Here is a 21,499-nt window from a genome sequence, read left to right as displayed (position 1 = left end):
CTGGATAGGGCTCAACAATGATACTGGGCCCAGGCAAGTGTCACTTCTGCTGGGCCATCTGAACGTGACCTGCAGGCTGTTGATGATGAAAGCCCCCCGCAGTGGTACAAAGAACAACTAATCTAGCTCTTTGAGTGGAATCTCTCAAATGGCAGATGAGCTCTAAGCATTGATCTTCCTCCATGGGCTTCCTGGGGGCTGATCTGCAGTCTCCAGCTGCTGTCCTCCCCTTGGTGTGACTCCCCACCCAGGCCTCACTCCAACCTCCTAGGTCCTCCCTTCCCTCCCAGGACTCTGGGGTGTACGAGAGGCTTAGTCAGGCTCTCTTCCCAATGTGTTCTTAGGGCAAAGCCCAATCTCTCATGCTTCCGGGCCTTCCTCTTTGATTCTCAAGGGCCTTTTCTTCTTTCAACAAAACCTTGTTCTCTGCAAATAAAAGGCTTTGGCTTTCAAAACTATTGTTTTTGATGTGGGCTTCAAGAGGCTATTTTAAAAGTCAGAAAACTGAACATTGACTGTTTTATTCTGTTTCTTTCTCTTTGCATTCTGGTTGTACCAATCCTAATTCTCCTCAAAGCAATGCCTCTGATTTACTAGGGGAAAGGTCAAGTGGAAAAAGTGTAGCAAAGAAAAGCACAAAGATTAACATTTCAAGATTCTCTCTCTCTCTCTCTCTCTTTCTGTCTCTCTCTCTCTCTTTCTTTCTCTCTCTCTCTCTCCCCCCCCCCTCTCTCTCTTTCTGTAACAAAAACTGCAGCAGTGACCAACCACTCCAGTTCCCCCACCCCCACCCCACCCTAACAAGTGAGCCAGCCAGTGTGTTCTGGCTGAGTCTACACAGGCAAAGTGAAGTAGAGAATCAAGATTTATCTTGATAATAAAAGTTATAAATGACAATTATTAAAAATTATTTTCTTCAACATGTCAATGGCATAAAAACAAAAAGGGAGGCGGGTGGCTTTAGATTAAAAGAAATGTTAGAGATATAACAATCTTGTCTGTAGTGTGTTTTGAACAAACAACTGTCAAATGACATTTTTAAGGCAATAAGGCAAATTTGATTGTGGACGGGGTATGAGATGATACCACAAAATTATTGTTAAATGTGACAATAGCATTTGGTTGCATAAGGAAACAATTTTTTTCTTTTTTAACCGTTGCATACTGAAGTGTGGGTAAAATGATATGATATCTGGGGAAAAGAAAAGAGAATAAGACAGGATAAAAGAAGAAAGCAAGGGAGGAGGGAGGGAGTGAGAGAGGGAGGGAAGAAAAGAGAAAACCAGATATTTTGGCAAGAAACAAAACAAACAGAAAAGAAAAAGGAATAAATGAATTAAGTGTGGCAAAAGCTTGACAATTGTTGGATATTAATGATAGGTACATGGGGAAGTTCATTATGTTATTATCTCTATTTTTTGTGTAAGTTTGAAAAGTTTCATGATAATGTTTTAAATTGTTAAACTGGTGCAGGAAAAGACAGACTGAGCAATGGAGAGAATAAAAAGACCAGAAACAGTTTCAAATATTTACTGTTTAAGAATTTATTATATTATTGATTTGCAGGCAGATGAACTCATTCTTCAGATAAAATCTGACATGGAGCCTCAACGTATAAAACAAAAAAAGAGTATAACTGCTCTACTAGAAGCTGGAAAAGAGTCTAGCTCATTTGCTTCCTCCTTGTCTCCCCAGGAAACTGCAGAAGTAACCTGTGGCCCTGTAGAACACAGCTTGAAAGCCTCTGTAGTATATGACAAAGGAAGCCTCTCGAATCCTACAGAAAATATGTACTACTGAGTTTATGTGTTAGACAACTGGCTAACAATATGGAAGAAAAAAATAAAGGTAAATCCCTACCTCACATCATATACCAAAATAAAGTCCAGTTGCTTTAAAAAGTTCAAAGTACAAAATAGTCATAAAAGTGTTAGAAAAAAATAGGTAAATATTCTAAAATAGTGAGACAGAGAAGAGCTTCCTAAGCAACCCAACAGAGGAAGAAATTATAAAGGGAAAAATTGATAAATATTGATAAGTTTTATATGGCAAAAATAAACTCCACTAAAAGGAAAAAAGGAATGTGTATATGTGGCAAAACTAATATTCTTAATCATTAAGTAGTATTTCAAATCAACAGGAAAAAACAAACACTCCAACAGAATACAAGGATCAAGAACTAAATATATATGAGGAAATATAAATAATCACAAAGATATGAAAAATATTTAATCTCACTATTGACCAAAGAAATACTGTAAGTTAAAGTAATAATGAGGATAGTTAATGCTAATTCCTATTTCTGGTTGTGGGGACAGAGTCCCGGAGAGCAGTTTCCAGGCTCTCAGCCTCACATGGAAAGGTGCTGACTCGGGTAGTAGATGGCTATCAGCTGTGATTGCATGGCCATCAGCTGTTACCAGTTAGCCATTAGCCACTGATATAACTGCCGTGGCTAAGCTAGTAAGCGCAGATTGCAGTTAGCAAGGGGTGGGTTTGTTGGCAGAGAAGCCTACAGCAGACTTCGGCTAGTAAGTGGTGTTAGCAAGCCCAGATGGCAGATTGCAGACCATGTTGATCCTACTTCCTGTGTCTTGGCCGGCCGCCAGCGAGACAGGGGTACAGGAAGACCCCTCGTTGGGGTACTGGCGGATGTTTGCTTTTGTGTCTCGACCAGCCGCCAGCGAGAATATAGTGGTATGACTCCCGTATCCATGGCTCCGTTGGTGTTCCTTTTAGGCCTCACTATATCTTGCGTTCTGGTGTGGGGAGCGGGACCAGAAACCCCGCATGGCACCCCGCATGACACTGGTGATATGGCAGACTAGTTAAGCTGAAAATTCTGCTATAGAAATGCTAAAATATACTTAACATCCTTTTCAATGCTTAACTGAACTCCCATGAAAATACAGGAAATGCACAGGAGACCAAACCAATATCACTAAAAACCAGAATGGAAAGCTTGAGCTGAAAAGTAGTCACCTGGGCTTTGGGGAGGGGTTTCCTCTCCTTGGTAAAAAAGAGACTTGTTTAGGGACAGAAGAAAAGGAACTGAGACATTAAAATAAATCCATTCAAGTAAAACCTCAAAAGGCTACACCCCACATCTCCAACACATGTACATGTGCATAGTTTAGGAACACCAAATCACAAAATTCGTATTAAAAATAGTCCCAGGCTCGTAATAACTTTGGGGCAATAAGAAGAGACAGACACAAAACTCTCTGGAGGAATTCACCTCAGCCTAGACCATACAGAATAACCATAGATTAAGCTTTATTAAAATGAGCTCAGAATCCAAAACAGGAGGAAACAAATCACAATGAACAAGAGTCAGCTGCTAAAGATAATAGAGTTACTAGAATGAAGCTATAAGCTAAATATAAGCTAATATTTAGAACTATTAAGATATAAAATGCAGTCTCAAAAACAGGAAAAGAATAAAACTTTCTGAAAAGTAATTAAGAGGGGGTGGCCGGTTAGCTCAGTTGGTTAGAGCACAGTGCTCTTAACACCAAAGTTGCCGATTCAATCCCCATGTGGGCCACTGTGAGCTGCGTCCTCCACAACTAGACGGAAACAACTATTTAACTTGGAGCTGATCAGTCCTGGAAAACCACACTTAAAATAAACAAAAGTTTAAAAAATAAAGGTAGTAAGAAATACCATATTTATCTGTTGAGTAACACAGTATTAGAAAAGAAGGATAATGGTCAGTTTTGCTAAGAATATAGAAAATTGACATTTATACACTGTTAGTAGTAGTAAAAACTGGTCATTCCAGAGGGCAATTTGGCAGCATGTATCAAATTTAACAACAGTAAAACAATACCCATTGACCCAATAATTTTTCTTTCAAGAATTTATGCTTAAAACAGTTCATTAAATAACCTTAAGATGAATGCACAAAGATGTTTATCGGGGCATTTTCCATGGTAAATGTAGGAGGGAAATCCTTAATGCCCAATAGCAGAGAAGTAGTTAAACAAATTATGACATTTTCATATGATTGAAATACTATGCAGGCAATAAAAATGATGTTGTATAGATATATTTATTGACCTGGAAAGATGCCCAAAATATACTGGTGAGTGAGAAAACACAAGTTACAGAACAATATGATCACACATTTAAAAAAATTGTATGGCCTGTCTTTTCCGCCATCTTGGCGCCTGTGGAGCTGAGTGGAGCTCTTGCTGCTGAAATTTGGGGGCCTGCTGGGAACAGGACTTCTAAAAGGACAAATATGTCTGGAAGGCTGTAGTCCAAAGCCATTTTTGCTGGCTATAAGTGGGGTCTCCGGAACAAGAGCGAGCACACAGCTCTTCTTAAAATTGAAGGTGTTTATGCTCGAGATGAAACTGATTTCTACCTAGGCAAGAGATGTGCATATGTGTACAAGGCAAAGAATAACACAGTGACTCCTGGTGGCAAACTGAACAAAACCAGAGTAATCTGGGGAAAAGTAACTCGTGCTGATGGAAACGGGTATGGTTCGTGCCATATCCCAAAGCAACCTTCCTGCTAAAGCCATAGGACACACAATCTGTATAAACCTGTACCCCTCAAGGATTTAAACTTACTGAAAAGTAAATAAAGTGGATTTGTTCTCTTATAATAAAAAAAAAAAATTATGGCCTATAAGGGAAAATTCAAATGACCAATATGTGAAGATGTGCTGAAATTCACTTACAATCAGTGATGGAAATTAAAATAGTAGTGCCATTTTACTTTATACGATGGCAAACATCAGAAAAGTGGATCCATGTGGAGGTTGGCAAGGACATGGAGAGGTGAGAACTCTCAGGTACTGCTGGTGGGAATGCAAACTGGTACGGGCATTCTGGGAAGCAATCTCACAGAATTTAGCATAATTGGTATGTAGAAGCTTTTTGACCAAGGGACGCCATTTCTGGATATATAACCTCAAGAAATTCTCATTCCAATCCATAAGAGGACACGAAACAGTATGTTTATCTTATTTGTGGCAGAGGGGTGCTGGAGACAACCCAAGTGTCCTCCCTCTTTAAGAGATAAGAAAAGCAAAATGCGGAAGATGCATACATATTATGGAGTAATATGTAGCAGTAAGAAAAAACCACCCACTTAGATAATTATTTTTAAGTAGGAAAAATTTTAACTCAATACATTTGTATGTTAAAAAGACATAGTCACAAAACACCACAACAGATTTTACAAGATTATATACATATAATAAGTACAGCTATCAAACACGTTAAAGAGGGTTCCTATAAAGGAGATGGAAAGGGGTATGTGAATTAAGGGAGAAAAAATAAAATAATTGAAAGAAGAGAGAAGCCTGAGACTAGTGATGACAATTCGCCTTAAATTGAGGAGTGTGTAATTCGGCTCTCTGCATTTAAGTTCAATTTTTAAAAGTATGTATTATATATAAATGTCTCAAAGTGTATATGCTAAAATATTAATAGTGGTTATCTCTGAAAGTGGTATGAAAGGTGAATCCTTTCTTTTTTTCTGCACTGAATAAATATTGTGTAATAAGTAAAATACGTTTTTCGTGTTTCAAAAATTCACCTTAATACTCAGCATTACTTTCTTGCTGTTAGATAAATGTACAATAACCTACTAAATTCGGCTGCCTGTGTGGTCACAGTCATTTTATTGTTTTTTTTCCAGAATGTTCCAAAATAGCTCTGGAACAAGACCAGTGGGACACCAGATAGCTGTAAAGCCTCATCCTTCTCCCCATGCAAACGAAGACCAACCTCCAATCCAGCTTTGGCAGAAACCTCTGTGGGACCCAGGATAAGAAGGCCCTGTCCTTGGCTGAAGAAAGGAAGGGTAGCACTCATAACTCTCACAGTCAGCTCACAACAGCCTCTGAAAAGCTGCCTTGGGCAGCAGTTGCCAAAGACAAAAGGTCCTACCTCAAGGGTGGAAACTCTATTTGCAGCTTTGTAGACACAGGTGTTCTTCCAGGCGACTGAAGACCTACAGTGTGGGACTGTTTGGCCAGGAATAGCTCAGAAGGCCTTCTCCTCAGAAGCCCGCTCTTGAGGCCTTCAGTGTATGTTCTAACTATATTTGGCAATAAAAACCAAAGAGGTCAGTGGCTTAGCTCAGGGGGAAAGGAAAAAAAAAAAAAGACTATTCCTGATTTATAGTCCCTGCTTCAAACCAGGACCAAGAATTTTAAAACTCACTTCATTTATTTATTTTGCCCTCATTGAGGATACCGCTAAAGCAGTTCTTTCCAGTCCTATGAGCCTCATGTAAATCTTTCAGAACCACAGGTGTAAATCACCTACCCAAGCCATCCCCATATTAAAGGACATTTGGGGACATCTGGTTTGAGAATTCGAATGTTAAAATTATCCCACTTTATTCTCAATGTCTTCATAGCATCAAAATAGCCTGTAGCACTTAGGTGCAAATCCAGACTCCAGTACTTATTACTTACTGTGTGACCTTGGCTAAGTTACTCTATGTCTCTGAGTTCAGTTTCCTTATCTATAACCAGAGATCAAAAACACCTACTTCACAAGGCTGCTGTAAGAATTAAATGAGATAAAGTGTATAAAGTGGCTAGGAGAATGTCTGGTACAAAGCAGATGCTGAAAAAACAATGTTTCCATTGCTCCCCATCACTCCCTTCCACTCTTAGCTGTTCGCCAAGGTGTTGGCTTTTCAAGAAATTGCCTGGTACCCTGTGTTTGATCACATATGGATGGTACCATTCCCACAGCCAGCAACAGTAGCTAAAGATAAAAGCTGTGACTACTCCTTAGCCGAGGACAGGTCGAATCAGCTCACAAATGACTCATCACTGTTGATAAACGATGTGTTCTTGGCATCAGGAGGCCTTATCCTGACAGACTTCAACACCTTATGAAAAAAAAAACAGAAGGTACGTTGAATGGCTCACAGAATAGGTCCCCAGGGTTGATGGTGACCTTCAGTCAATCCTGAACTTGTACCAGACTGGTCTTAGGAGGATCTGTCTCTTCAGACATGTTTCCAATCACAGGATTTTCAGTTGGAAAGAACTCCAGCTAAGCAGCTGCCTCTTTCAACCATCTCCTTCACTTGCCTTGGATTCCCTGAAGGGAGTCATAAGACTCCTTGGGCAGAAGGCTAGATGCCTGTTCCCTGCTCAGAACAGCCCTAAGCTAGTACCCAACCTGCCTTTGGCAGCTTTGTTGGCTGGCTGAAACTCTGCCAGAGTGAGGTTTGGCTGAAGGGCTCTGTGGCTATGGGACAAACCTTGGCTCAAGGAAAAGAGTGAATATTTAATCCCGAGCCACTATCTGCGAGGCTGAAGTGTCTGCTGCTCTTTGCAGTTTCTGTAGCCCCTTCAGACCACCCAGAACCACTCACTGGCACAGAAATTCCATGACTGTAATTTTTAGTCACTCTTTCATTCATACATTCCCTATACCTTTTGCAGTGCTTAGCACAGAGTTCTAAGTCAATATTTATTAAAAGGCCCTTGAGGACAAAGGTGGTATGCCGCTGCATTTGTCATTTGTAATCCCCTCGATTCTGATGAACCTCACAAAATTGTTAAGATCAAATAGGACAATGAACCATATGGAGATTGACACTATCAACACCTAGATGACAAAAATTGAGGCCTTGTCTGGTCTTAAGGAAATTCCATGTGCTGGGGTCTATTTTCTTCTGAATTGAAGCTGCTTCAGAAGCAGGTTGTCTCTGGACCCCAGGTTTAGGACATATCTCTTTCAGTGTATGTGCAGGCTTTTTCTGAAAGGAGCTTTCCTGGACCCTCAAAACTGTGATATGCAATTGATGAAAAAGGCCCAGGAGAAGGCAGGCTGCCCTGGGAACATTTCCATTCTCCAAACTCACCCTCAGATTTTCTTCATCAGTAAGGTTTCTCTGATTACCTATAAGCACCAACATTTCAGCCACGCCTGGAAGTGAAAAGACCAGGGAAAATTTCTGGAAAGGACAAGCAGTTGGTTTCCACCCTGGGTCTTCAGGATATTGGATGAGACAAATGGGGCAGGGAAATCAAAATCAGGGGTGTCTTCCCTTATCATCCCATTCTGTCCTGTTCCCATGTCCCCTGTTCTTTTAGTCACTCAGTGGGACTTAGCCTCCACCTTCTATCACCGGAACTGAAGTCAGCCTTCTAAGATGATAAGGCATAAAGAAAGCAAGGAAGAGGAAGGAAGAAGGGAGAGAAAGGAAAGCTGGAGAGAAGTGGAGAAAAAATGAAAAAGGCTCGGGAAGGAGGAAGGAAGAGGAAAGCAGCAAGGGGAGGGGGAACAATGAAGGTCTCAGACCGTCGGAGGCGCACGGTTCCGGCGGCACGTCCGTCCCGCCGGCCTGCGGCCAGCAGCTGCAAACTGCGCAGCATGTGGGCGCTGAGTCACGGTCCCAGAACAGGGAGCAGCCGTGCAGGTCTGGACGGCCGGACCTGGTTGGCATCTGCAAAATGTTTTTTTTCTTTGCTCTTTCATTAAGGCTGTGTGCTGACTCCCACGTAGGAGAACTACAGATTAAACCGCACGTACTAACACTCTGCGACAGGTCCAAAGTGGCCAGCTGGGGGCGCTGCAGCCTCGCTTATGAGCCCGCCGGGTCGCTGGGGCATCGGCCGGTAGAAGACTGGGGTTTCTCGTCTCGCTGCGGGTTTCCCTAAGGAGTCCAAACATTTTGCTGGCGTAGGTTCAAACATTTAACACCGCAGCAGCCTGGGGTGGGCGGAACTCCTCACTTAGAAGGCCCGGGAGACCACCCCAACTCTCCGAGGCGCGCTTTCGCGCAGGGTTCCCTAAACAACTCCATGGAATCTGCGACTCCGTTTCGTAACCCGGAGAGTCCAAGCTCGCCTCCCCACTAGGGATCACCCTACCCCACCCGGCTCGGCCGCCTCATGAGGCTGTGACCTCTGGCGTCTCTGCGAATCTCCGCGCTCCACAAAAGGAGAGCGGAGCTTGGGACAGCACAGTGGACGCAGAGGGGCCAGCAGCGGTCCCACCGTCCCACGCCAGGTGGCGCGACCCAAGGCTCCCCGGCCGCCCAGCACCAGGGATACCCTTCCTCCCAAGACGCGTGACCCGAGAATGAATCAGCATCGAGACAGTTTATTGGTTTGCTACTTCGCATATCACCCATTTTATGTAAATAGATTATACAGTGACACGGCGTTTCCTTCTTCCACCAGAGGTAATCAGTCTTTTTCACGCACACTCTCACACATTCCACGCAACAATGTTACCTCGCTGAGACATTCACGTATTAAAATACTGAGGAGGGGGACAATATAATTGCTTTAAAATGCCCTTAATACAATATATAACGTACAAAAATATCTCTATGTTTGAAGTTACAAAAAAATCTTGACAGGAACAAACTTAAATATTGATAGTTACCTCTGTATATACAACACGCATTGCACTTTTCCTCTCTAGGTTTTGGAAAGTTCAAGTAATCATGGGGCTTGCGCCCCGGTGGGGTGACACCCCATGAGAAATCAGTTTTTTGGGCGGACTCGGCCTTGGCTCAGAACCTTGCTCCGGGGGGTCTCAGCATTTGATTCTGTTTCTCCTCTCCGTGAGCCTGGCAGACAACTCCCTCGGATTCCTCTGCCACCCCTGGGACACCCGGGCCCGGTTAGGGCGAAAGGAACGCTGCCTGAGGAGAAGGGACGCCTCCTGCAAAGCCAGTGCTCGTCGCCGAACGGTGCCTCCTGCACTCCCAGTCTCTGCAGGGCGGACTCAGCCCGGTCCCCACCTGCTGAGAGGCTCAGCTCAGGGAAGCCCTCCACCCGGAAGGCGCCATCGGATGTATGCGCGACTGATGGCCGACGCCTCAAGGGCCTAAATCCTACGGAGGGTGGCGAGCACTTGATGCGCGCGGGAAGCAGGAGCTCTGCGTGCCTGCGACTCCGAAGACAACAGAGTCCGGCCCTGGCCGGCCTCCGGCAGGGAGCGCCGGCGCCGACGGCCATAGCCCTGGGGGCTTATCTTGCTTCTGGGGGCGACACCGTCCTTGTCCTTGTCTGTGAACTGGTATATCTGGTGGGCCAACTTCTGCACGGTGCATGTCCCGAAGCGGCAGCCAAAGCTCCGCATACCCTGGAAGTTGTTCATACTCTGGCGGTAGCGCTTGACTCGGATGCGGGCAGCGTCCGGACTGCTGGAGGGGGAAAGGAAGGCAACATGAGACCCGCATCAAGCAGGGGTTGGGCCCCGCCACAGGAACCGGAGGCATTCTAGGACCAGAGGGGGCTGGAACTTGCTACCGCCTCCTGAGCCAGGGTAGTGGAGGGGAGCTACCCTTGCCACCCCGCGACGGCGCCGGGCATAGTTACCTGGCCTGGGTGCTGCGAGAGGCGCTCTTCACGTCCTGGGGCTGAACGAGAGTCTCGACAGGCCCGGCCATCACGTCTGCGACCCCGGTGGGGTAGCTGCTGGACACCCGAAGTTCCCTCTTCCCACGACTTAGCGCCCATTTATTCCATCTAGAAAACACAAATAGACTCGATTCGCACGCGTCCATGCGATGCCCCGGATCGCCCCTACTAGCTTTAACTTTTAACTCCCCCGGACCAACGGCCAGTTTCCCTGTCTTCCAGGTACAAGGACTGCGGAAGGCGCTGCTTGAGACTCACTTCTTTCGGAACTCTGACGCCACGTCGAGCCGTGCGGTGTCCGCGCCTAGGAAGGCGAGCGAGCCCAAGTACAGGAGAGCGACTGGAATCAGCTTCATCCCTTCGGTGATGCGCAGACCCTGGGGAGCGAGAAAGGAGCGAACGTGAGTACCTTGGCGTGCCGCACTGCCCCGGAGGAACACGGGGGGCCGGCGGGGGCCCCGGCGCGGACTGGCTTAGCCTGAACTCTGGCTGGCTCAGACGCTCATCTCCCCCGGGCGCAGAGAGGCGCCAGCGGCATTTGCACCCCCGGGGAGAGCGACAGGCTCCGCATGGGAGGCCGCTGCCCAGTGTCAGGCTCCCAAAGGCTCCCTGCTTAACTTCTCGGAATTTGGCTGATGGAGCAGAGGGGACTGGGTCTCTGGAGTTTCAGTTGTGTGTACGAACTGGGCCCTGGATGTGGGACGCACCCCGCAAAGGACCCTTCACCCAGCGCTCCCAGTCTCTCGCATGGGCAAGCTTAACCCTCCTCCCCCCGGTTTACCCGCCCCGTCTGCCGCACCTACCTGCTGAGGGGGTGATCTTCCAAGATTTGGGGGAGGGTGAAAGTTCGAGACGTCGCTCAGGCACTGGCAAAACCCCAACGTCCAAGATGCGGTGAGAAACCAGAGATGGCAAGGATCGAGCTGTTCCGCGTAGTGTCACCAAGAAACCACTGAGTGGCTGGCCCTGGTTCTTCGGTTTTATAGGAGTACGGGGGGGGCGGAGCCTTAGCTGCCCTCACGCCCTCCCTTTCTTCCCTGCAGCGCGCGCGCCCCTGCACTCGGGCGCGCGCATTGCTTGCCTGTGGGTGTGGGGTGTGGGATTTTGGGGGTAGGGAGTCCCTTATGCTCAGAGGGCTTGGAGATGAGCTTCAGGAGATCAGTGCAGGAACTACCACAGCCCTGACTCTGGGCACAGGATTCAGACCGTAAGCCCGCGCGAAGTAGGGCTGAAACAACCCCTTGGGGTTCTTACTCAGGATCTATGCAGCCCAGAGTGCGAGGCCTCTTAGTATGGAACTGCAAGATCCAGCGAGGGTACCATGCGAGTGGCCCAAGCCCCTGGCCCTCGGGAGCTATGGCCTCGAATATACCGCGCCCCCTGCCGGCTCTGAGCCTGACCTGGCCGCGACCCCAGACTCTCGGACGGAGCCTCAGGGACGAGGCACAGAGCGCTTGCTTAGAGGAGTGGGGTTCGCCAGCACCCACCCACCCACCCCACACTTTACCCCATCCCCCCAAAAGCGGCGGAGACTCCGAGGTTCTGGAATGGGCTAGTCAGATTTCGCAATAGGGGCAAGGCTCGGAAAGGCTAATCTGAGAATTGGGATTTGGAGGGGGGATTTATCTAATGTTTCAGAATTTATGTGTCTATTTGGAAATACAGGAATAACCAAAATCAAGAAGAAACAAACCGTTTCGTTAACCGCCCCCCCTCCCCCGCCCCGCAATCCAATTATGCCTTATAAGGTTACAACCTGAGAGTTTGCCTGACTGCCCTCCTAGCCTTCACCCATTGTAAACGTGAGGACTTACTGACAGGGAGCACACTAATGCTTCACGTATGTAATAGCTTTACAGTTTACAAAGCACAGTCACATCCTGATCTCCTTTGATCCTCACACCTACCCTTGAGTTAGGGAAGGAAGGTAACATTACTTTTCTCATTTCACTAAGTGGAAAATTGGAGTTCGTAGAATATTTGCCCAAAGTCACACCAGAGGTATTAGTAAGCAGTAGAGTCCTAACTCGGTCCCCGCAAGCAAGCATGGCAGACTGGGGCGCGGCGTGGATTTTTGTAAACTGGGGTCATCATCTCGTCAAGGGGGAGAGAAGAGTCCTAGCCCCCGCCCAAGGATTTATGCCTGTTCTTGATGAATCACCCCCAAGCACGTTTGTCACCCTTTTGTGCTCTTCAATCACTGCTTCTTGACTCCACTTTCTTACTTGTGTTCTATGGGGCCAAACTGGGGAGGGAACGCATCCCGAGGGTCCCTACTTCTTGCATACGGGCCTCCAGTGTCCTATCAACCACGACTCCAGTCGCAGGTCCTGAAGCCAGGTAGGGAGGTCGAGGACGCTAAACCACTGGGACTCACCCTATAGCAATTCGCTGTGTGGGCAAGTCACGTCCTTCCAATAGTTTCCCCATCTATAATGTGCCCCCAGCAGATCTCTAAACTTCCTACCTGCTCTGTCATACTGGTTCTGCCATACAGTATGAACCGCAAAGGCGTCTGGACGTTGGGTCGCGCGGACCTTACCTGGTCTGGGCCGCGCACTGCTGGCTCAGCCGCCTTTTCACTCTCAGGACTGAGCCGTGGACATTGCACCTGGGAAAGGGAAGGGCGCGCCGAATTTATTTATTCTGAGGACTCTTCCCGGAGGAAGTCACCTGAGAGGACCTGCGTTCCAGCCGAGGGCAGGGAACAGATTCCTGGCTCTGGCTCTGGTAAGGGCTCGGGACACCGATGGTCAGAGGGGTGCAGCGCAGCATACTGGCTGGGTTCGGGCCGCCTGGCTGGCCGCAGGGCAGTCACCGCAGTAGACAGGGTAGGTGGCTGGTATGTCCACACCGCAGACAGCAGGTATTAACTGTGCGTCTGCTCTATTTCCAGGATCCTTCCCATCCTAACTTGTTTTTATCGCTTGTTTCTCATTTCCCATTTCTTCTTTTCATTTCGTCCCCTGCAAGTCAGGCTCTTTGCACCGACCCTGTCCAGGACTGGCTATCTGTCTTGTCTAAGGGTGCGACCTACTTGTCCCCAGCTTCCAGCTGGGGCCGCGCCAAGACAGGTTTTACTTTCATTTCTCCAGCGCGTGCCTCGAACTGCTGGGGAGGTCAAGGACAGCTGGGCGCCCGCCCACAGCCAGGGAAGGTCCAGTGGTCTGGACTCGTTCCTTCCAATTCCCACCAGCCCGGGGGTGTTCGGTCTGCAGAGAACTCTGCGGCTGTATCTCGTTGTCTCCTTTCTGTGTCCATTAGGAAAGCACCCTGACCCCCTAGAGGGGAAACAGCTCTCGCTGAGGCTGCAGGATCGCGAAGCGAGCTCTTGGTGCAGACTTCGGGAGGCTTCTGGGCTTCGGGAGGCTTCAACAGCAAAGCAAATCCAGGAGTGGAGATTCAGCTGTGCTCCGCCCGGATGCAAGGCCCATGCCAGCAGCCTAGACGCGGTGCCAGGAATTCCCACCTGAGAGCCTTGGCACGCTCCTTATCAGCCCAGGTGCGCCTTGTAGCTCTGGTACACCTTGTAGATCTGACGCTTTGAGAACCCCGCCACTTCTTTCTTTCAAGTTCTGTATTGGCAGCTAGGGATTTTGGCAGCACATTCGTATCTTCGAAGGTTGTGTGTTTGTGTGTGTGTGTGTGTGTGTGTGTGTGTGTGTGTGTGTGTGTGTTTGCGTGGGTGGGCGACAGGGGCCAGTATGTTCTCCCAAAGCATCGTGGGGTAAGCTGAAAAAAGATAAAATTTGCCAAATGTTGGCATCTGCTTTTTTTTTTCCCCCCCGTGGAACCGCGAGTTCACTTACTTAATCATCGGTTTTAAAAAAAATCACTAGAATGCCTTTTCTGTTAAATGGTCAGATCTAGAAGGAAACACCACAGTGGGAGTTCTGCTCCTGGTGATTTGTTAATGTGGAGTTTCATCCATCCAAGTCGCAGTGATTGTAGATTCACATTGAGTACAAGGAAAGAAGGAAGTGAAGGAAGAAACATGTTTAAAATCTCACAGGCAAGAAAAGAGGAGCAAAAAAAAGAAATTCTGATGAACGCGGATCCACTTTTTTGTGCCGAAGAATTTTTAAAAGGTTAGATTGTAAATAAATTACAAAGCACTGTAATAAATATGTGTATGCTGACATCACATATACAGACATACAAATATGCTAAAAGCTTGTGTAAAAATGTCTTAATTTTTTCTACACATTCTAACTAAATTATTTTTAGGCCCTAAATCCAAGTCTTACTGTTAGGAATGTTTGGAGTTTTAAAAAAATCGTGGTGGTGGTTTCTCAGCAAACATTGTGGACCCAGTCTCTAAAGCCAGTCTGACCACACTGAGGTTATGCAGAAAAGTAGTAAGAAACAATAAATAATATTAATAATATTAATAAGAATAACGAAAAGTGAGTAGCTAAGTACACTGCATAATTATTTCAGACGTTTCTTTTTTCAAACAGGAAATTTTATAATGCGTTTATTATTCATATGGTTCAAAATGCCTTTGCTAAGCCTAGAGCTTGTTTATAAAGTTCATTTGAAAACAAGGTTCAAGAAGCATCCTGGATCAAATATATGGTGATGGAAGGAGAACTGACTCTGGATGGTGAACACACAATGGGATTTATAGATGATGTAATACAGAATTGTACACCTGAAATCTATGTAATTTTACTAACAATTGTCACCCCAATAAATTAAAAAAATAAAGAAGCATCCTGGAGTCATAACACAAAGTGATTCAGAGAAAGAACACAATTAGCTTTGCAGATTTGGTCATTTACAGCAAGAAGTAAAGCAGGATACAAAATTCAGGGCACTTTATCACATACAAGGAGTGATTGTCAGTCCATCTGTTTTTGTGCAGGAGCACAACATGAGGCAGCAAAAGCATTACTTTTCTTTATGCTGATGTTCTGGAAAATATTATGCCCTAAAGATAGATGTTAACTGCTCTTTCTGCCTCCACCACTCCAAGACTTCTCCAGGGAGCTAATAAAATATAGGTTCTTTCCAGAAAAATGCACATGCACATAAACCAATTTAAGTATAAAATAGACATACAATTTCAGTAGGTTAACCAAGTTAATGCTGACACAGAATAAAAAAAGTACTGTTTCTATAGCATAATTTCTGTCTTGGAGTGGTGGAGGCAGAAAGGGCAGTTAACATCTCTCTTTAGGGCATAATATTTTCCAGAACATCAGCATAAAGAAAACTAATGCTTTTGCTGCCTCATTTTGTGCTCCTGCACAAAACAGATGGACTGATATAATCAGTCTTTTTATGTGATAAAATCAGAAGACAAACCTCTCTGAAGGTTAAAGAATGTAACTTGCCATAGAACAAATGAAAAAGAACACAGAGAAGGTGGTTAACATACAGAAGCTTGTTGTTATACTAACAGCTACAACAGAACAAGATGAAATGACTTCAAGATAAATCTACTATTGATGGCACAATGAATGGCATTAATAAATAGATTATAGAAGAGATGATTAGACCATTTGCAGTCATCCCTAGCCTTTGAAAATGGCCACTTAACTCCAGGTGGGGAGCCTGTGCTATCAGATTAGAACCATTGGAATGAGGCATTTCTTACGTATGGGCCTGCATGATTTGAAAGTTCATTCATTCTTTCAACAAATATTTATTGAGCATGTATTACATGCCTAGCTCTGTGCTAAGTACTGGGCATACACTAATCATCAATGCAAACGTCATTGTTGCCCTTAGTGAGCTTACAGCATGGTAGGGTAGCCAGACATAAATTTTCGTAGGAATATATACATGATTATAAAGTGTGGTAAGTGTTCTAAAAGAAAAGCAAGACTAGGGGGATCTAGTCTTGGAGGAACTGGCATGTGCAAAGGCTTAGAGATGAGAAAGAACTTGGTACATTAGAGAAAATGAAAGGAGGCCAGTGTGGTTGAAATACATCAAGTGAAGGAGAAGCGTGACATGAAACGAGATTAAAGCGGTCATCAGGATTAGAGTAAATAGGACCCTTTGGGACATGATGAAGTTATTGCACTTTATTCATGGTGATGTGGGAAACTATTGACAGGTTTGAAGAGAGGATAGACAGGACCTGATACACATTTATTTAAAAGATCATTTTGACTATTCAATGTGGTGGATGGATTAGGAATGAGCAAGAAAGGAAGCAGTAGAGTGGTGGCTCCCTGGAGAGATTGGAGTGGGCCTAGTCCCCCCATAATCTTTGTTAATCCCCGCTCCCCCCACACACTCCACCCTAAGCTTCATCAACCCAGCCAGCTTCATGGACATGCTCCTTGTTCAGTTGCACAGAGGCTCACACTTGATTTAATGCTCTGCTTGTCACTGTTTTGAAGCTCTTAATTTTTGAACAGTGGGTCTTTCATTTTCGTTGTGCATCGGACTCCACAAACTGTGTAGCCAGTCCTGCTCACCAAATGAACATGCAATCTAAGTCAAAGCAGCCTATAATCTCTCACAGCACCTATTCAACTATAGCTACTAATATTAGGGGTACTTCATCAAGTGTCAAGATTCAACTATTCATATAATCACACATGTGAAAGAAACTGCAGGACAATTTCTAGTAGCCATCTCTGAAGCCTCCTTCCCACAGCCTGAAATACACCTGAGATAGAAATAGTGTTTGCTATACACATTTAATTTGAAGAAAGTGTTCCCTACTCACTTACTGTCTTTAACTTTTACCTGTATGGAAAGTCTGGAACCACCAATGAAGAGGGGAAACCAGTTAGGAAGCTATTACAATAGTCAAGGTGGGAGGTGATAGTGGCTCAGACTAAAGCGGTGGCAATGAGGGTGAAGAGAAGTGTACGTATTTGGGAACTAGGATCAATAGGACTGACTAATGAATTGGGGCTGAGAGAGGCAGGTGTCAAGGGTAACAATCATTTAGTTTCTCCCTTAGGCAACTGAGTGGATGGAGATGTGGCAATGGATCAGGGAATTTCCTGTCACAGCTGCGTAGTCTCCGTCACTGTTTGGTAGAAACCATTTGAAGAGGCCCCAGCCCTGCCTGTGGACATTTGGTCAAGTCACACTCTCACACTGCCTCTCTGAAGGGTAGTGGCTAACCACAGGAAGCACTTGAGGTGACTGTACAGATCAACCACTCACGCCATGACAACCAACTGTAGGAGCAGCGGGCTGATAATTCAGTCTTACTATCGTAATCATCTCCTTTTTGTCTTCTAAAGAGTAAAAGAGAGCCTTCTGCTCAGACACATCATCATTGTGTTGCATATTCTTTCTCCCTTCCTGCTCCTGCCAGGTTTCTGTAAAACAAATCTGGGCTTGCTTTACTCTCTCACTCTTTGGTGAAAGGTGATGGTGGTTATCGCAGTCTGGCTTTCAGCCAATCTCAGCAATCAGGCTGCCTTGTCAGGGCTTATCAGTTTCAGCAGACTGGTAGCTGTTGGCTGAAAAGCAAAGCACAACTCCAGTGTATGCTAAATATGTTCATGTGTGTATATAAACACATGGTGCCTTTATACATATACCTGGGATATATCAAAATCCCTACACTACAAAACACCCATGGACAAATGGTGTGGCAACTTACATGACCTAACAGATGGGATAGGTCTAAAAGCACAAGGCATTTGCTTTTAAGCGTGAAAAACAACTAAGTTTTGATTTAAAAAAAAGTTAAAATAATTTAAACAAACACTTGTGAATGAAATAAAAAACAACATATTTAAAAAGTAAAATGGGACACCTCTACCTCATGTCATATATAAAATTAACTCAAAATGAATCAATGACCTAAATACAAGAGCTAAACTATGAAACTCTTAAAACATAGGAATCAGTCTTCATGACCTTGGATTTGGAAATGGATTCTGAGATATGACACTAAAAGCACAGGAAACAAAAATAGGTAAGTTGGATTTTATATGGTATATACATGCAATGGAATATTATTCAACCACGAAAAGAATGAAGTAAAAATACATGCTACAATGTGGATGAACCTGGAAAATACTATATTAAATGAAAAAACCCAGACATAAAAGGTCACATATTGTATAATTGCATTTATATCAAATATCTATAATAGGTTTTAAAAAACAAGATTCAACCAAAGCTCTGTCTTTAAGTGATTCCTGAATTGGGCAGCATCCCATCTAACAACTAGGTCACTCTGAGGGATTGTATAAAATGTAAGGTTTTTATAGAAAGAAGGGTGGGGCAAGGGAGCTATTAACAAAAAAGAATTATTCTTAGACCCTGACATATTTTCTTTGGGAAGAAAATGGGAAGCATTTTTTATGCAGATTGCCTCTTCTTTCTATGGGTAATGGAGAGGGCCCATGTGACGATTACTTGTGCTTGTCCAGAAAATTCCTATTAGTTGATTAAGATTATGTTTCTGGGAGAAGTTGAAGCTGCAGTTGGGTCAGATATTAAATCTAGGTTTGGTATCATGGGCTTTTAGCACGAGTGATGCCATTTTGAGCATGTGTGTTTTTTTCTTTAACATAGGTTAAATCCATAGAAACAGAATACAAATTGGTGGTTACCAGAGTCTGGGGGAGGGGGAAATGGGAGTGACTGCTTAATGAGTTTGGGGTTTACTTTTGGGTGATGAAAATGTTTTGGAACTAGATGGAGGTGATATTTGCACAACACTGAATGCATTAAATACCACTGAATTGTACACTTTAAAATGGTTAATTTTATATGTGAATCTCACTTTAATTAAAAAAAAAAGTAAAATGGGTAAGGAACATGATAGCTGCCTTAAAAATCTGAAAGGGTATCATACAAAGATAGATTTTTAATTTTTTTCTGAGTAGTTTCAGAGAGCAAAATCGGGGAAAGCTACAGGACAACTCTGACATAACAAGGAAGAATTTACCATGGAAGAACTAACAAAGGGGCTGTTAAACTGGAATGAGCTGCCTCCCAAGGAAGTAAGATTACTAGTTACTGAACGTGATAAAGTTGGATGATGCGCTCTCAGGGAAGTTGTAGAGAGGATTCTTACATGAGGCATGACTGAAGCTTTTTTGTTTTAATCATTTTCGAGCTCAATCTGTTATCTTCCCTCCACCCCTGCAGTTAGACTGATTCAGTTTAACAACAAGCAATTTGCAAATGCACTAGAAAGTATTTCACCCTGGAGTTTCAGTTTTTATTGGGCAGCCACCCTCTCAATCTACAGATGATGGAAGTGTGGCACAGAAAGAGGAAATGGTCAATTACAGTAAACTGTCAGGAGCTCTGTGGACGCTCAGTTCTGAGTTCCAGCCATTGCACTTCCTGTTGATAGTTGAGGAAAACTACACTCATTAAAATGCCGGGGGGTGCGAAAAAAATATGTACAAGTGGACACTTAGGTCAACTGTTGCTCAAATAGTTCGAGGTAATCAGAAGTGTCTGGATGCTGATGGTAACCACTTTGAGCACCACTTGTAATTGCAGAAGTGAAACGTGACTCGTAGTCATCTTTTGTTATTGGTATATATTATTACAATTTTGATAGTTTTTTCCTTTCTTAAAATGTGTATACATGTTTTTGGCACCCTCTGTATTTAAGCACTTATCAGACTCTTATGTGTAAATGGTTAAGGGTTGAATCTTCAATTAATAACGAGTAGTGATAAGCAACCACGAAGAGGATCACATTTGCAAAACATGGAGATTCTCAAAACTTCAGTCTACCACTTGTAACATATCCTGCTACTAAAACTTTATGACATACTAACAGATAACAAAGAAAGCTCATCTGGGTGACCCACCAGCCAAATTCGAAACGATCAATAAGAGGTGCAGTAAAAGAAAACCCGACATAGATAATTCTTAGGTCAGTTGATTCATTTTATTGCGTGTTTGAGCAGGGAAGTTGGGAGTCACCACCTGATCCCGCTACAACAGCCCTGGTACTGCCTAACCCCTCGCCGCCCCTTCCCCCCAGGGAGAGAGGAGCCTCCTCCTTCGGACTCTGCGGGACCCAGTCAGTTTAGTACAATCCCGGGGATGCCGCATTCTTGGGTGGAATCCAGCCCCGCCCCGGGGCGCTCCGGGGGAAGCCCAGGCCAACCGCCCCACAGCCCACCCAGCACCAAAGCACGAGGTGCCTCTGAAGATTGCGCAAAAGTCTCTCCCTCCCCCGCATGCTGGGTGGTATGTTCCTAAAATTCCCTTTTACAAAACATAAACAGGAAACGTGCAGCAAAAGCCCTGGCGGTGCAAATTCCATGCTTCCAGTCGAGGGCGGGAGAATCTTATCTTAGGGGGGAAGGGAAACAGCAAACTTTCCAGGGAACCCCTCAACCATCCTAGTCTTCCAGATCCAGAAAGAAAAGAGTAAAGAAGGCGGAAGGAAGGACACCCTGCTTTAAGAAAAATAGGGGAGGGGGAGGTGGAGGTGGAAGTGGGCCACGAAGGGGCAGCCAGATCTCACAGTGAACCCCCTCGAGAGGCTGCAGTGGCGGCCTGTGGCGGTAATACGCCCAGCTGCCCACTCCCCAAACTCAGTTGCGCAAACGGCTGGCGGAGGGTGGGGGTGGGCTCACCACCGGAGCTCCGGCCACCGAACCAGTGGGGGGGGGGGAGGAGGAGCGGGCGCTGGACGCGGCGCAGGCGCAGAGCGTGCCTCGGTTGTCAAACATGGCTGAACTGCCGCCGCTGCCGCTACTGCTGCTGCAGGGAAAATGCTGAGCCCTCCCGGGCCCGGTGGGCGGCGGCGGCGAGGGCGGCGACGGGCACTAGCTTCCCGGGCGCGGCGGCGGCGGCCATGGCCCGGCTGGCCGACTACTTCATCGTAGTAGGTTACGATCACGAGAAGCCAGGTAAGGGTGTGGGGCGGGCACCGCCCCCGGGCCTCCCCGCCCCCGCCCCCGGCTGCTGTCCAGTGGGCTCTGTGGGGCTGGGCGTCGCTGCTGGGAGGCGTGGAGGACCGGGCGGGCAGCAGCAGAGATGGTGGTCGGCGTCTGGCCTTGTCGGCCAGGCCGAGCTTCGCGGTGGGCGTGAGAGACCGGCACGAGGGGAGGGGGAGGGGAGGAAGCCGCGTCCGTCCGGGCCCAGGGCGGCCCAGCCGAGCCAGCTGGGGGCGAGGAAGGGTGCCGCGACCCTTGCTCTGGAAGGGCCCTGGTGCGGGCAGGATTG

The 21,499-nt window shown here is 45.9% G+C and overlaps 2 protein-coding genes, 1 long non-coding RNA gene and 1 pseudogene across 7 annotated transcripts in view; 3 read left to right on the top strand and 1 right to left on the bottom strand.

Annotated features, from left to right (window-relative positions):
- LOC109446057 (uncharacterized) overlaps nt 1-15,398 on the top strand; it is a 118,589-nt gene extending 103,191 nt beyond the window's left edge. The window contains exons 3-7 of one of the 3 annotated variants that reach the window (XR_012497508.1): nt 1,696-1,848; nt 5,659-6,889; nt 10,589-10,767; nt 12,956-13,096; nt 13,631-15,398. This is a non-coding gene — a long non-coding RNA (uncharacterized LOC109446057). The remainder of the gene's footprint in view (nt 1-1,695; nt 1,849-5,658; nt 6,890-10,588; nt 10,768-12,955; nt 13,097-13,630) is intronic. The other 2 variants (XR_002137134.2, XR_012497509.1) reach the window with 2 other exon arrangements.
- LOC109446045 (large ribosomal subunit protein eL33) lies at nt 4,247-4,577 on the top strand (annotated as a pseudogene).
- On the bottom strand, nt 9,076-10,737 carry ADM (adrenomedullin). Of its 2 annotated transcripts, none has more exons than XM_019729058.2 (3): nt 10,625-10,737; nt 10,325-10,474; nt 9,076-10,149 (listed from the first exon to the last, which is right to left on the bottom strand). In XM_019729058.2, exons 1-3 carry the CDS (start codon nt 10,720-10,722, stop codon nt 9,831-9,833), a joined length of 567 nt encoding a protein of 188 aa, XP_019584617.1. In that variant the 5' UTR covers nt 10,723-10,737; the 3' UTR covers nt 9,076-9,830. The 2 variants fall into 2 exon arrangements, with proteins under 2 accessions (XP_019584617.1, XP_074192094.1); XM_074335993.1 differs by having other exon boundaries at nt 9,076-10,146.
- Nucleotides 15,399-20,968: 5,570 nt separating the features above from the next.
- Nucleotides 20,969-21,499, top strand: part of SBF2 (SET binding factor 2) — a 391,441-nt gene continuing 390,910 nt past the window's right edge. Inside the window, exon 1 of one of the 2 annotated variants that reach the window (XM_019728975.2) lies at nt 20,969-21,183. In XM_019728975.2, coding sequence (XP_019584534.2) covers nt 21,129-21,183 — 55 coding nt within the window. In that variant the 5' untranslated portion in view covers nt 20,969-21,128. The remainder of the gene's footprint in view (nt 21,184-21,499) is intronic. The other variant, XM_019728981.2, reaches the window with a different exon arrangement.

Source organism: Rhinolophus sinicus, linkage group LG06 (assembly GCF_036562045.2).
Source record: "Rhinolophus sinicus isolate RSC01 linkage group LG06, ASM3656204v1, whole genome shotgun sequence".
NCBI classification, from domain to species: domain Eukaryota; kingdom Metazoa; phylum Chordata; class Mammalia; order Chiroptera; family Rhinolophidae; genus Rhinolophus; species Rhinolophus sinicus.
Note: the sequence above shows the minus strand (reverse complement) of the source record. Positions and strands in the feature narration are given on the sequence as shown.

Bases quoted from the DNA above. Each gene is read 5' to 3' on its own strand.
- ADM (XM_019729058.2), bottom strand. From the start codon at position 10,722: ATGAAGCTGATTCCAGTCGCTCTCCTGTACTTGGGCTCGCTCGCCTTC. The intron at 10,475-10,624 runs GTGAGTCTCAAG...TGTGTTTTCTAG, and splicing joins GCGTCAGAGTTCCGAAAGAA to ATGGAATAAATGGGCGCTAA. The intron at 10,150-10,324 runs GTAACTATGCCC...TTCCCCCTCCAG, and splicing joins TCTCGCAGCACCCAGGCCAG to CAGTCCGGACGCTGCCCGCA.